Source organism: Coregonus lavaretus, assembly GCF_964263955.1.
Source record: "Coregonus lavaretus genome assembly, chromosome: 16".
Classification (NCBI taxonomy): Eukaryota; Metazoa; Chordata; class Actinopteri; order Salmoniformes; family Salmonidae; genus Coregonus; species Coregonus lavaretus.
In genome coordinates, this window is record NC_140003.1 from 37303761 (window position 1) to 37319672 (window position 15912).

Sequence of the window (15912 nt, forward strand, 5' to 3'; positions counted from 1 at the left end):
GGTTGTCGGGATGTCACGTGCATCACACTTATATCAGTACACTCATAACAACCTAAGCACTACGAAACTTCTATTAGATCAAATAAGCCTCACATATCAAAATAGCAATTCATTTTTATCTTGACTAAATTTGACACTCACTCACAATAATAAAGAACAATCAGTGATCACATAACCAGTTTAAGCTTTGATTCTGTGGTGAGCCTTCCTTGTAAAGTAAGGAGGGAGGAAGGATGCATTTCTGAAGTGTTCAATTGTAGCCTTAATCACACAAACACACTGAAGAGTGGGAACTCTGACTGGTCAGGCTGAAGGAGGTCAACCAGGAAGCAAACGGTTCCAGACAGGCCCTTGAACAGACTGTAAACACTGGTGACTGAGCAGGAGCCCGCCTTGAACTACTCCGTGAACAGGAACTCTGCAAACCTGTTGGGAGAAAAGAGGAGACCTGTGTCAGGGCAGAGAGGAAGAGGAAGAGGCGAAGGGAGTGGGTCCACTACCATCAAAATCTGTCCACGCAGCGTTATTCAATGTGTTTCTATGGGCTCATTGGGCTTACTAAGCAGACCCACCTTTGGGACAACGACTCCCATTGTTAGGGCGGAGACAAGACCATCTCGTCATTATATACAGTATCTTTGGTGAGGGTGAGGCAGGATAGAGGTTTGCATCTCAATGATTTGTCCAACTGAGCCTCCATGCCTCTGAGCACGGTAGATGTATTTGGAGTTCCCTGTGAGGCGGTACAGTAACATGAAGAAGTAGGCGCTGCCTGCCACCCCATGGCAGATCCCTGGACCTTTCTTCAGCAGGCCCTTCTGCCACACCAGCTCCCCACTGCGGATGCATGTGTCCAGGTACTGGGGCTTCCTATTGATCAGGTAGGCTTTGGCAAAGAGGTAGGCTACACCTGGGAAGAGGCATGAGCATCAATTACATTGGAGACCTGGGAAACCACTTACCTTTTATTTTATCTATATTATCTAAATCAGTACATCAATCAATTAAGAGCCGGATTGAAAGTGTACCTGGGCCTCCATGGCACCAGTGCACCAGCTCATTCTCTCTCTCTGTCATGGCTCCCAGCTTGGCCGAACAGTTACAGTTCTGCTCCTGGTTCATGAGGAAGTCCACACTCTGCCAGACTAGATCCCTGTCCGCTCCACTCAGCACCTCCTGGTAACACAGCAGCATCTGCAGCACCGACGACAGGCCATGGGCCGCACCTGGGGAGAGAAACACAGGTGCACACACACACACACACACACACACACACACACGCAAGCAGCACATACAAACAAACGGCACGATTCAATAGCCAGCATTCATTCAAAAAGACAGCCTCTCTGATTCCATCAGAGAATGCTCTCTGTGACTCTTGTGGTCAAATGCTGGACACATGGAACACCTGTGTTCTATTGAGGCGGTGGATTCAGGTCTGGGTACTGTGTTCTGTTGAGGCAGTGGGTCTGGGTACTGTGTTCTGTTGAGGCAGTAGGTCTGGGTCTGGGTCTGGGTACTGTGGTCTGTTGAGGTGGTGGGTATGGGTACTGTGTTCTATTGAGGCGGTGGGTTCAGGTATGGGTACTGTGTTCTGTTGAGGCGGTAGGTCTGGGTACTGTGTTCTGTTGAGGCGGTAGGTCTGGGTACTATGTTCTGTTGAGGCAGTAGGTCTGGGTACTGTGTTCTGTTGAGGTGGTGGGTAACCAGACCCACTGCCTCAGCAGAACACAGTACCCATACCTGAACCCACCGCCTCAATAGAACACAGTACCCAGACCCACTGCCTCAACAGAACACAGCACCCAGGTCTGGGTACTGTGTTCTTCTAAACCATGGAGAACCAGACAAATCTTAAAGCTAACTGTTGGAGAGGCATGCAAAGTCCACCTAATTGTGTGCAGTGTGTGTGTTCTTAGGGAATGTTTATTTTGCTTTCACTTCCTCAAAGTTTCACTTCATTTTGCATCCATGCAGCCATGTAGCCTATGCTGCTTACTATGGGTTTTGTGAGTGCTACTGATGGTCTTCAACTCTGATGGCCTCCTTCGTCTGGTAATATCAAGGATGAGCAAAGTTAGTTTCAAACATAGTCACCAGTGGTTTCTTTTTGTGTCTCCTTGTTTCCTTATCACATTTCTGACCCAAGATCACAGAGAGAGGACAGGATAAGTGAAAGATATGTGTGAAGACCTGGGCTGGGTATTGTGGCTGCTACCAGGCTTTCACCTATCTAGTCCTTTCAGATAAGAGCTAAGGCATCACACAAATGACAAAGAGGTCATTTAAGGCCCTCGGGACAATATAAACTCATTAGCATCCCCCCTCCTGCCAATCAACCAAGTAGGCTAGACATGTAGGCCTACTTACCCAGATACTCTTCCTCTTGGCATACTGTTTACCAGACTCTATGATAGCCTGGCAAATGGCCTGGATCTGATCCTTGCTATGAATCTGTGAAATTAGATTTGAAAAGTGTTATTTCATTTAAGTAACGTTTGAGACCAGGTAATATGGAGCCAAGAGAGCCAGTACATTATTTTTCAGGTCATATTTCTCCTGGTCAGTAGGGCTAATCATTTTTGATTTTAGTCATTGGTCTTTTCCCTTTTCCCTTTTCCCTCAGGCTCTCACCTCTATCCCCAGTTTCTGTACCACCGATTCGACGCCTTGACCTACAAGAAACACACCTTTGTATTCGACAAAACGGTGTGCAAAGCAACGGGGGTTTTCCATCACCGATGGAAAGAAGCAATGCAATGGCCTATATCCTACCACTGACTGTTAAACGGCCTTGGATAAAATGTCTAGTAGCCTAATATTGGTGATGATCTGGCGTCTTCATGGAACCAGGAAATGTCTTATTCTACCAACCATAACCTACCTAAGATTTATGGGACTTGTATTCTCAACACCGCATTCTCTATCCCCCTCAATCAATTCCGATTTGTTATTTATATTCCAATTGAAGACAATTATTTTTGTTAATCAATCGATTAAAGCAAAATATGCCAACCACTTTTGATCCGAAAAATCACAGACCAGCTAGGCAATCAGTCAAAGTCTTATCTGACAGCCATACATGCCTTCCAAGTACAGACATGTTACCAGTAGATGGTGGTATATGCACAAGTATACGCAGGGCGTGTTTATCATGCAGTGAACCTCAAATGACTCTGGAGTTGGTCCTATACATAGGCCTAGTAGGTATAGCCTACTGTATGCACATTTTAAAGTATACTTTTTAAAATCTAGTTTGAAACCAAACAAAGTTGGACATAGTTAGTAGGCCTATAGGCCTAATGGGCCTATGGGAACGTTCTATTCCCCTTTGATCACTGAATGCAATGCGAGGAGACAGGACTCAGCTAGATGTGATGCGCGATGTCCATAAACAGACGGTAGTTACGTTTTTTTTGTGTTACAGATCAAAGCAAGGGTGCCTTAACTGGCCGGAGCCCCCTGTTGAGAAATCGTCTTCAAACAGGAGAGGATGAGGGTGGAATGCACAGATGTACTCGCGGTTCCCTCTACTGCTAGACCGTCGGACCAGTCGCTGTTCGTGGTGCTGAAACTCATTGCGGCACCATGAGCGGCACCATGAGCGGCACAAAGACAACATTATATCAATAATATTAATATAGTTCAGAGAGTTCACGAAGTTCAGGAAAGTGCTTTTAATGGATTATTTTTTTATTATATTTCTTAGATTACTTTTATTCCTATTTGTCTCCTGCTGCGGTTCTAACACTATGGGAGGTGGTCATTGTATAAGGAGTCTTGAATGACTCGTTCAAACGATGGCTTTTAGAAATAACTTACAAAAAAAATAGTTTTTAATTCTGATTTCTCTCTGGGATATCCACAGTCTATTCCAAACAAATGAACTGAACAATAGAGATGAGATGAGTTCATTTTAGACACGAATAATCAGTTCTCTATGCGATAGAGGGGAGCATTGTTTGCCTGGGAAATCCATATCTGAACTTTGATGTAAATTCTGTCCCCTTTCATTGGTGAAGACAGGGAGAGATCCTGAATGTCATTTGTGATTGAGTTAGAAACATTAAATGTCATCAATGCTCTGAAACCAGTGCCCTCTCCTTATCTTAAATTAATAATAATAACTTCCAGCCCTTGCAATGCTTGAACAAGACCTCAGTGGTAATCAGATATCCTAGAGCACTCAGACAATGGATTTTACTCATGTAATATCAAACTACTAAATGTTAGACCCCATGTGGTTGATTATTCAAATTCTAATATCTAGGAGTTATTTCAGCTGGCTAACACAATTTTGTGGCTTGCAGGAGAGCCAATGTAGAACCATGGTCAGGCGCAGCTGCCTAGTGCAATGTCTACTCCTATAATATGTTTCTACCCTGCTGGGCATAGGAGGATGTTCTGGGACACTGGATCCTAAATGTTTTGAGATTGTGACCTAACGTTTTTAGAATATTCTTCTGATCCATCAGTTAAGGTCTGCAATATGCACTTTGCAGCATGTTAGACTATTTCACACCAAACTATACTACAAAATAGACTGGTACACATGACTGTACCGGATGTTCCAACACAGCCTAGTTGTGAAAATTGCACCTATTTTAGTGAGATACTAGTGTGCTCTCTCTGAAGAGGTGCAGGGCATGAGACATCATCTGCTGCTTTTAGTCCGGGGTACCGAGCACAGTTCTGAGGACCTTTGGAGAGCTCTTAATCAAGTATGAGGGGCTATTGTACATCCTTCAATCAGTGGATAACATTCTCAGTGGGGAAACCATTAGTGTGCTGTAATGGAGTGGATGAATGTCATTCGGTTCATGTGTTTTTATTTGAGTTTCTAAGGAGTCGTGACTGAGAGAAATGAAGTGGCTAAACTGGTCACCCCCTACTGTTCAATGGACCTCTTCGCCCCTACCCTACAATCACCAGCAACAAAACAGGACTCACTGTCACACTACTACCCTTTGAATTTGTAAGCAATACAATACATTGCTTACATGAAACACAATTACAGTATGTAAAAATGGTTATCATCTGCAGTGTGACATTTACCAGCGTCTGGGAAGACTCTCTTCATCAGTCTCTATGATAAGCTGCATAAGGCTGACTACCCATCCACATCGCTCCAGCCAAACTGAGCTTTCTTCTCCACCATGAGTCTAGATTTGCCTCCCTCTCCTATGATTTCTAGAATAGGAACACATTCTGACCGTTCTGATTGGTCCCAGAAACCGATGGGTTGGGCCAGAGCCAGCCTACATGATGACGTTATCAACTTTGATACTCTGATTGGTCACATTTGTTAGAGATGATCCAATCGCTGATTAATTTGTTTTGTACAACTCCCCCCATTTTGAAGTCACACAAACAACTTCTAGGATGGCAAATTCAGACTAAATGTATGTAGCGATCGATAGAGCAGCGGAATTAAATTTAGGGTGAGTCGTCAGGCAAGTATAAGCCACAGGAGCTGCCTGTGGACTACAATGCATGTGAAGAGCCAGATGGTAGCATTTATACCATCCTCAAATAGGGGGACAGGAGATACATATCGGGAGTCTATCCATTTAATCCAGTTCTGTAATAATCATACTACTGCTGCTACTACTGATGAGGTAGAAATATAAAACTATGTACATATATTCAATTTTACATGTACATATACAAACATATATATATAAACTAGCAACTTAATTTCCTGTTGTACCCTTGGAATGTTAACATCAACTGCTGATGTCAACTTTATCCTTGAATCCTGTGAATTCTGCCCAAATATTCATGCAAAGTTGCAGGTGGACTCTTGAGGGTGTTGGATAATTCATGATGTAATTCATTATTACGGACCCGCCCGTCTGTGGCTATGAGTTGATTGTGGTGCTCAATAAATATCAAACAACCAGACAGAAGCAATAGAGATATTCCAATCCTGGGGAGGACCACTGGGGAATACCGAGGTTGACATGCAGTATCTCCATGTCAGGAGTGGAGTGTAGTGGGATGTGGAATCACACGCAGGACACAGAGATATAAATCCAAAGGTCTTTTAGTGAAGTCCGTAGTACACGCCAAACACGGCAACAGGCCACAGGGGAAAACAAACGCACACTAAACTGTACAAAGTAAGTGTGCACAACGTGCAGGACTCTCTATTACAACACGAAATAAGAGAGAACAAAATCCAGAGGACCAAACAACCACACGACAGTAAAACAATTACACACAACACCTGACCTAACACAAGGGAACTAAATAGGGTGCCTAATGAGACTAAACACTAAACAGGTGTGACAAACAGACAAAACCAATCAAACATGAAACATCGAACGGTGGCAGCTAGTACTCCGGAGACGACGACCGCCGAAGCCTGCCCGAACAAGGAGAAGGGGCCGCCTCGGCCGAAACCGTGACAGTACCCCCCGCCCTTGACGCGCGGCTCCAGCCGTGCGCCGCCCCCGGCCTCGGGGACGACCAGGAGGACGCGGAGCAGGGCGCGTAGGATGACCACGATGGAATTCGGTCAGAAGGGACGGGTCCAGGATGTCCCTCCTCGGCACCCAGCACCGCTCCTCCGGGCCGTACCCCTCCCACTCCACGAGATATTGGAGACCCCCCATCCGGCGTCTCGAATCTAGGATGGCCCGAACAGTGTACGCCGGAGCCCCCTCGATGTCCAACGGGGGCGGAGGAGTCTCTTCTATCTCAAAGTCCTGGAGTGGACCAGCTACCACCGGCCTGAGGAGAGACACATGGAACGAGGGGTTAATATTTTTGTAATCAATGGGCAGTTGTAACCTGTAACACACCTCGTTCAATCTCCTCAGGACTTTAAAAGGCCCCACAAACCGCCGACCCAGCTTCCGGCAGGGCAGGCGGAGGGGCAGGTTTCTGCTTGAGAGCCAGACTCGATCTCCAGGTGCGTACACTGGCCCCTCACTGCGGTGGAGGTCGGCGCTCGTCTTCTGTCGACGGATGGCTCGCTGCAGATGGACGTGTGCAGCGTTCCACGTCTCCTCCGAGCGCTGCACCCACTCATCCACAGCAGGGGCCTCGATCTGGCTCTCATGCCAAGATGCCAGAACCGGCTGGTACCCTAACACACACTGGAAAGGGGTTAGTTTAGTGGAGGAGTGGCGGAGAGAGTTCTGTGCCATCTCGGCCCAGGGCACATATCTCGCCCACTCCTCCGGCCGGCCCTGACAATATGACCTCAGAAACCTACCCACATCCTGGTTGACACGTTCGACCTGCCCATTACTCTCCGGGTGGTAACCCGAGGTAAGGCTCACCGAAACCCCCAACTGTTCCATAAACGCTCTCCAGACTCTGGAGGTAAACTGGGGGCCTCGATCAGACACTATATCCTCGGGTACCCCGTAATGCCGGAAGACGTGAGTAAATAGAGCCTCAGCGGTCTGTAGGGCAGTAGGAAGACCCGGCATGGGAAGGAGACGACAGGCCTTCGAGAACCGATCCACAACGACCAGGATGGTGGTATTCCCCTGTGAGGAGGGAAGGTCGGTAACAAAATCCACCGAGAGGTGAGACCAGGGTCGTTGTGGAACGGGCAGGGGTTGTAACTTACCCCTGGGCAAGTGTCTGGGCGCCTTACACTGGGCACACACTGAGCAGGAGGAGACATAAATCCTCACATCCCTGGCTAACGTTGGCCACCAGTACTTTGTACTAAGGCAGTGCACTGTCCGGCCAATACCTGGATGTCCAGAGGAGGGTGACGTGTGAGCCCAATAAATAAGCCGATCCTGGACCTCGAGCGGGACGTACGTCCGACCCACCGGACACTGTGGAGGGCTAGGGTCGGTGCGTAATGCCCGCTCGATCTCCGCATCGACCTCCCATACCACCGGTGCAACCAGACAAGACTCAGGTAGTATGGGAGTGGGCTCCACGCACCTCTCCTCTGTGTCATACCGCCGAGACAGGGCATCTGCCTTCCCGTTCTGGGACCCAGGGATGTAAGTGATCTTAAACACAAACCGGGCGAGAAACATAGTCCATCGAGCCTGGCGAGGATTCAGTCTCCTAGCTGCCCGAATGTATTCCAGGTTACGGTGGTCAGTCAGAATGAGAAAAGGGTGTTGAGCCCCCTCAAGCCAATGCATCCACACCTTTAGGGCCTGTACTACGGCTAACAGCTCCCTGTCCCCTACGTCATAATTCCGCTCCGCCGAACTGAGCTTCTTAGAATAAAAGGCACAGGGGCGGAGTTTAGGTGTTGTGCCGGACCGTTGTGAAAGTGCAGCCCCGATACCGGCTTCAGACGCGTCCACCTCCACTTGGAATGGTAAGGTGGGACCCGGGTGCGCCAGCACTGGAGCCGAGGTAAACAGGTCCTTCAGTCTCCCAAAAGCCCTGTCCGCCTCAGCTGACCACTGCAAGCGCACAGGACCCCCCTTCAGAAGGGACGTTATGGGAGCTGCCACCTGTCCAAAACCCCGGATAAACCTCCGGTAGTAATTCGCAAAACCCAAGAACTGCTGCACCTCTTTAACCGTGGTTGGGGTTTGCCAATTACGCACGGCAGACACGCGGTCAACCTCCATCCTCACCCCTGACGCAGACAACTGATAACCCAAAAAGGAGACCGACTCCTGAAAGAACAGACATTTCTCGGCTTTGACATACAGGTCATGCTCCAACAATCTCCTCAATACCCTGCGTACCAGGGCTACATGCTCGGCCCGAGTAGAACTGTACACCAGAATATCGTCTATGTACACCACTACTCCCTGCGCCTGCATGTCCCGGAAAATCTCATCTACAAAAGATTGGAAGACTGATGGAGCATTCATTAACCCGTATGGCATGACGAGATACTCGTAATGACCGGAGGTAGTACTAAATGCTGTCTTCCACTCATCGCCCTCTCTAATGCGCACCAAGTTATATGCGCTCCTGAGGTCCAATTTTGTGAAGAACCGTGCCCCGTGTAAGGACTCCGTCATGGTCGCAATCAGCGGGAGTGGATAACTATATTTCACAGTCACCTGATTGAGACCGCGGTAATCAATACACGGAAGCAAACCTCCATCCTTTTTCTTCACAAAAAAGAAGCTCGAGGACGCGGGAGAAGTGGAGGGCCGTATGTATCCCTGTCTCAGAGACTCGGCAATGTATGTCTCCATTGCCCTCTTCTCCTCCTGTGACAAAGGATACACATGGCTCCGCGGGAGCGCAGCTCCTGCCTGGAGGTCTATCGCACAATCCCCCTGTCTATGAGGCGGCAACCGTGCCGCTCTTGTCTTGCTAAACACGAGTGCCAAATCCTCATACTCAGGTGGAATGTGCAGTGCGGGCATCTGGTTCGGACTCTCCACCGAGGTCTCCCCTACGGAAACACCCAGACATAGCCCCTCACACTGAGCAGACCACCCTTTAAGAGCCTTCTCTCGCCACGAAATCGTAGGATCATGGGTAATCAACCAGGGAAGCCCCAGTACCACCGGATACGCAGGAGAGTCGATCAGATAGAGTTGAATCGTCTCCTCATGACCCCCCTGCGTCTTCATCCTAAGTGGCGCTGTGACCTCCCTAATCAACCCAGATCCTAACGGACGACTATCTAGGGCATGTACAGGGAAAGGATTATCAACCGGAAGGAGGGGAATCCCTAACTCAACACAGAATTTACGATCTACAAAATTCCCAGCTGCGCCTGAATCTACTAGCGCCTTATGCTGGGAACGAGGTGCAACCTGTGGAAAACAACAGGTATAGTTATGTGTACGACAGAAAGCTCTGGGTAAGTGGGGCGCCTACTCACCTGGGAGGACTCCCCAATGTGTGGCCTGCCGTCTCCTCCACCAGGGGACCCTCCCCAGCACCTAGCCGCGGTGTGCCCTCCACGGCCACAGTTGGTGCAGGGGATGGCTAACCTAACACAAGGGAACTAAATAGGGTGCCTAATGAGACTAAACACTAAACAGGTGTGACAAACAGACAAAACCAATCAAACATGAAACATCGAACGGTGGCAGCTAGTACTCCGGAGACGACGACCGCCGAAGCCTGCCCGAACAAGGAGAAGGGGCCGCCTCGGCCGAAACCGTGACAGTACCCCCCCCCTTGACGCGCCGCTCCAGCCGTGCGCCACCCCCGGCCTCGGGGACGACCAGGAGGACGCGGAGCAGGGCGCGTAGGATGACCACGATGGAATTCGGTCAGAAGGGACGGGTCCAGGATGTCCCTCCTCGGCACCCAGCACCGCTCCTCCGGGCCGTACCCCTCCCACTCCACGAGATATTGGAGACCCCCCATCCGGCGTCTCAAATCTAGGATGGCCCGAACAGTATACGCCGGAGCCCCCTCGATGTCCAACGGGGGCGGAGGAGTCTCTTCTATCTCAAAGTCCTGGAGTGGACCAGCTACCACCGGCCTGAGGAGAGACACATGGAACGAGGGGTTAATATTTTTGTAATCAATGGGCAGTTGTAACCTGTAACACACCTCGTTCAATCTCCTCAGGACTTTAAAAGGCCCCACAAACCGCCGACCCAGCTTCCGGCAGGGCAGGCGGAGGGGCAGGTTTCTGCTTGAGAGCCAGACTCGATCTCCAGGTGCGTACACTGGCCCCTCACTGCGGTGGAGGTCGGCGCTCGTCTTCTGTCGACGGATGGCTCGCTGCAGATGGACGTGTGCAGCGTTCCACGTCTCCTCCGAGCGCCGCACCCACTCATCCACAGCAGGGGCCTCGATCTGGCTCTCATGCCAAGATGCCAGAACCGGCTGGTACCCTAACACACACTGGAAAGGGGTTAGTTTAGTGGAGGAGTGGCGGAGAGAGTTCTGTGCGATCTCGGCTCAGGGCACATATCTCGCCCACTCCTCCGGCCGGCCCTGACAATATGACCTCAGAAACCTACCCACATCCTGGTTGACACGTTCGACCTGCCCATTACTCTCCGGGTGGTAACCCGAGGTAAGGCTCACCGAAACCCCCAACTGTTCCATAAACGCTCTCCAGACTCTGGAGGTAAACTGGGGGCCTCGATCAGACACTATATCCTCGGGTACCCCGTAATGCCGGAAGACGTGAGTAAATAGAGCCTCAGCGGTCTGTAGGGCAGTAGGAAGACCCGGCATGGGAAGGAGACGACAGGCCTTCGAGAACCGATCCACAACGACCAGGATGGTGGTATTCCCCTGTGAGGAGGGAAGGTCGGTAACAAAATCCACCGAGAGGTGAGACCAGGGTCGTTGTGGAACGGGCAGGGGTTGTAACTTACCCCTGGGCAAGTGTCTGGGCGCCTTACACTGGGCACACACTGAGCAGGAGGAGACATAAATCCTCACATCCCTGGCTAACATTGGCCACCAGTACTTTGTACTAAGGCAGTGCACTGTCCGGCCAATACCTGGATGTCCAGAGGAGGGTGACGTGTGAGCCCAATAAATAAGCCGATCCCGGACCTCGAGCGGGACGTACGTCCGACCCACCGGACACTGTGGAGGGCTAGGGTCGGTGCGTAATATCCGCTCGATCTCCGCATCGACCTCCCATACCACCGGTGCAACCAGACAAGACTCAGGTAGTATGGGAGTGGGCTCCACGCACCTCTCCTCTGTGTCATACCGCCGAGACAGGGCATCTGCCTTCCCGTTCTGGGACCCAGGGATGTAAGTGATCTTAAACACAAACCGGGCGAGAAACATAGTCCATCGAGCCTGGCGAGGATTCAGTCTCCTAGCTGCCCGAATGTATTCCAGGTTACGGTGGTCAGTCAGAATGAGAAAAGGGTGTTGAGCCCCCTCAAGCCAATGCCTCCACACCTTTAGGGCCTGTCCTACGGCTAACAGCTCCCTGTCCCCTACGTCATAATTCCGCTCCGCCGAACTGAGCTTCTTAGAATAAAAGGCACAGGGGCGGAGTTTAGGTGGTGTGCCGGACCGTTGTGAAAGTGCAGCCCCGATACCGGCTTCAGACGCGTCCACCTCCACTTGGAATGGTAAGGTGGGATCCGGGTGCGCCAGCATTGGAGCCGAGGTAAACAGGTCCTTCAGTCTCCCAAAAGCCCTGTCCGCCTCAGCTGACCACTGCAAGCGCACAGGACCCCCCTTCAGAAGGGACGTTATGGGAGCTGCCACCTGTCCAAAACCCCGGATAAACCTCCGGTAGTAATTCGCAAAACCCAAGAACTGCTGCACCTCTTTAACCGTGGTTGGGGTTTGCCAATTACGCACGGCAGACACACGGTCAACCTCCATCCTCACCCCTGACGCAGACAACTGATAACCCAAAAAGGAGACCGACTCCTGAAAGAACAGACATTTCTCGGCTTTGACATACAGGTCATGCTCCAACAATCTCCTCAATACCCTGCGTACCAGGGCTACATGCTCGGCCCGAGTAGAACTTTACACCAGAATATCGTCTATGTACACCACTACTCCCTGCGCCTGCATGTCCCGGAAAATCTCATCTACAAAAGATTGGAAGACTGATGGAGCATTCATTAACCCGTATGGCATGACGAGATACTCGTAATGACCGGAGGTAGTACTAAATGCTGTCTTCCACTCATCGCCCTCTCTAATGCGCACCAAGTTATATGCGCTCCTGAGGTCCAATTTTGTGAAGAACCGTGCCCCGTGTAAGGACTCCGTCATGGTCGCAATCAGCGGGAGTGGATAACTATATTTCACAGTCACCTGATTGAGACCGCGGTAATCAATACACGGACGCAAACCTCCATCCTTTTTCTTCACAAAAAAGAAGCTCGAGGACGTGGGAGAAGTGGAGGGCCGTATGTATCCCTGTCTCAGAGACTCTGCAATGTATGTCTCCATTGCCCTATTCTCCTCCTGTGACAAAGGATACACATGGCTCCGCGGGAGCGCAGCTCCTGCCTGGAGGTCTATCGCACAATCCCCCTGTCTATGAGGCGGCAACCGTGCCGCTCTTGTCTTGCTAAACACGAGTGCCAAATCCTCATACTCAGGTGGAATGTGCAGTGCGGGCATCTGGTTCGGACTCTCCACCGAGGTCTCCCCTACGGAAACACCCAGACATAGCCCCTCACACTGAGCAGACCACCCTTTAAGAGCCTTCTCTCGCCACGAAATCGTAGGATCATGGGTAATCAACCAGGGAAGCCCCAGTACCACCGGATACGCAGGAGAGTCGATCAGATAGAGTTGAATCGTCTCCTCATGACCCCCCTGCGTCTTCATCCTAAGTGGCGCTGTGACCTCCCTAATCAACCCAGATCCTAACGGACGACTATCTAGGGCATGTACAGGGAAAGGATTATCAACCGGAAGGAGGGGAATCCCTAACTCAACACAGAATGTACGATCTACAAAATTCCCAGCTGCGCCTGAATCTACTAGCGCCTTATGCTGGGAACGAGGTGCAACCTGTGGAAAACAAACAGGTATAGTTATGTGTACGACAGAAAGCTCTGGGTAAGTGGGGCGCCTACTCACCTGGGAGGACTCCCCAATGTGTGGCCTGCCGTCTCCTCCACCAGGGGACCCTCCCCAGCACCTAGCCGCGGTGTGCCCTCCACGGCCACAGTTGGTGCAGGGGACGGCCCCCCTCGGGCTCCTTCTTCTCCCTCCTCTAGCGCCAGCACCTCCGAGCTCCATCGGGCTCGGCTCGGAGGCGCTGGAGGGTGGAATGGGCGACCCCCATCTGGGACGTCCGCGGGTAGCGAGCAGGGTGTCCAGCCTAATGGCCATGTCCACCAACTGGTCAAATGAGAGTGTAGTATCCCTGCACGCCAACTCTCTGCGGACGTCCTCCCGGAGGCTGCAACGAAAGTGGTTTATGAGGGCCCGCTCATTCCACCCTGCATCTGCCGCTAGAGTCCGGAACTCCAGCGCAAACTCTTGAGCGCTCCTCATCCCCTGCCGGAGGTAGAATAGACACTCCCCCGCCGCCTTCCCCTCTGGTGGATGGTCGAAGACCGCACGGAAGCGGCGGGAGAACTCCGCATAGGTGATAGTGGCGGCGTCTATTCTCCTCCATTCGGCGTTGGCCCACTCCAACGCCTTGCCGGTGAGACAGGAGATGAGGGCGGAAACGCTCTCGTGTCCCGAGGGCGCCGGGTGTACGGTGGCAAGGTAGAGTTCCACTTGTAACAGGAACCCCTGACACCCGGCAGCGGTGCCGTCGTACGCCCTCGGGAGCGAGAGCCGAATCCCACTGGGTTCCGGTAGTTGGACGGGTGGGCTGACCGATGGTGATGGTGCGGTAGGTGGGGGTGTGGGTACCCCGCTGGTCTCCCATCGATGGAGAGTGTTCATAACCCGGTCCAGGGCGTGCCCGATTTGGTTGGTCCGATCTTCTTGACCACGAAGGCGCTCCTCCATGATCTCGGTGGGTGCGGGTGCTCCTGCTGATTCCATGAGATGGTGTGTAATTCTGTCAGGAGTGGAGTGTAGTGGGATGTGGAATCACACGCAGGACACAGAGATATAAATCTAAAGGTCTTTTAGTGAAGTCCGTAGTACACGCCAAACACGGCAACAGGCCACAGGCGAAAACAAACGCACACTAAACTGTACAAAGTAAGTGTGCACAACGTGCAGGACTCTCTATTACAACACGAAATAAGAGAGAACAAAATCCAGAGGACCAAACAACCAAATGACAGTAAAACAATTACACACAACATCTGACCTAACACAAGGGAACTAAATAGGGTGCCTAATGAGACTAAACACTAAACAGGTGTGACAAACAGACAAAACCAATCAAACATGAAACATTGTAAGGTGGCAGCTAGTACTCCGGAGACGACGACCGCCGAAGCCTGCCCGAACAAGGAGAAGGGGCCGTCTCGGCCGAAACCGTGACACTCCACTGATATGGGTTAGGGCAGCCTTCAGGTATGCAGCCACACATAGATCTAATATACTCATTATGGAATGATGATGTAAGGGTTGAAGTAAGTAGCTGGCCATTAAAAGCTTAATTCCTCTTGAGAAATCAGCATATTTGATTTGCACATTGTTGTCTACTGCTCATTTCCATAGGTGAATTATCATTCAGATCCTGTGTGTCTATAATTCAACGGTCCCTTGTCTTCATAGCATAGAGTGCAGTGTATTTCAAAAGATCAGTCACGGCAGGTAGCTTAGCAGTTAGCGCCTTGGGGCAGCAATCAAAAGGTCGCTGGTTTGAATATCAGAGCCGAAAAGGTTAGAAATCTGTTGTTGTGTCGTTGAGCAAGGCACGTAACCCAAATGTTCTATGGGGTGCCGTACTACTATGGCTGACCTTGTAAAACAACACATTTTACTGCACCTATCTGGTGTATTTGACAATAAAACATATTTTTTGGGCTGTAATTTCAGTCAGTGAATCATAGAAAATAGCTAATTCCACTGTTGTGTATACACATTAGAGACTGGACACTGGACGTTTAGTGTTTATCATTTAATGAGAAACATGAAATGGGGAAATGAGTGTGTGTCCATCACGAAAGCGTCTTAGTCATTGTATGTGTGATGAATATTCAGTCAATTCCACCATTATTCCAGCTCAATTATTGGCCTCCTGGTGAGGGTAATGACAAAACCAATTTACAGTGGACTGGGTTATTATCAGAGCATTAACACTTACTACATGCTCAAAATAATTAATTATTATATATTATTATATTATATTATTATTATTATATTATATTATATTATATTATTATTATTATATTATATAAAATAAACGAGGACAATGTGAATTATTGAGACAGTAGATAGAATGTATGTGTTTCTTTTAACCACACTTATTTGGGGTATTTTTTACCCAAACAAATTACATTTATACATGACAAAGGTGTTTCTGATGGTCAGATTTGTATTTGTAATTATTATGGATCCCAATTAGCTGCTGTCAAGGCAGCAGCTACTCTTCCTGTGGTCCAGCAAAATTAAGGCAGTTATACATTT

General features: G+C 50.0%; 1 protein-coding gene across 1 annotated transcript; it reads right to left on the reverse strand.

The window, feature by feature from the left end:
* Positions 1-266: 266 nt before the first annotated feature.
* On the reverse strand, positions 267-14334 carry LOC311143833 (lanC-like protein 3; the record flags this gene model as incomplete). Its single annotated transcript, XM_084179715.1, is given in 7 exon segments — positions 267-398; positions 402-426; positions 703-910; positions 1029-1226; positions 1447-1687; positions 2371-2454; positions 14272-14334. Coding segments are annotated over 7 exon segments (951 nt in total).
* Between the last annotated feature and the right edge of the window lie 1578 nt (positions 14335-15912).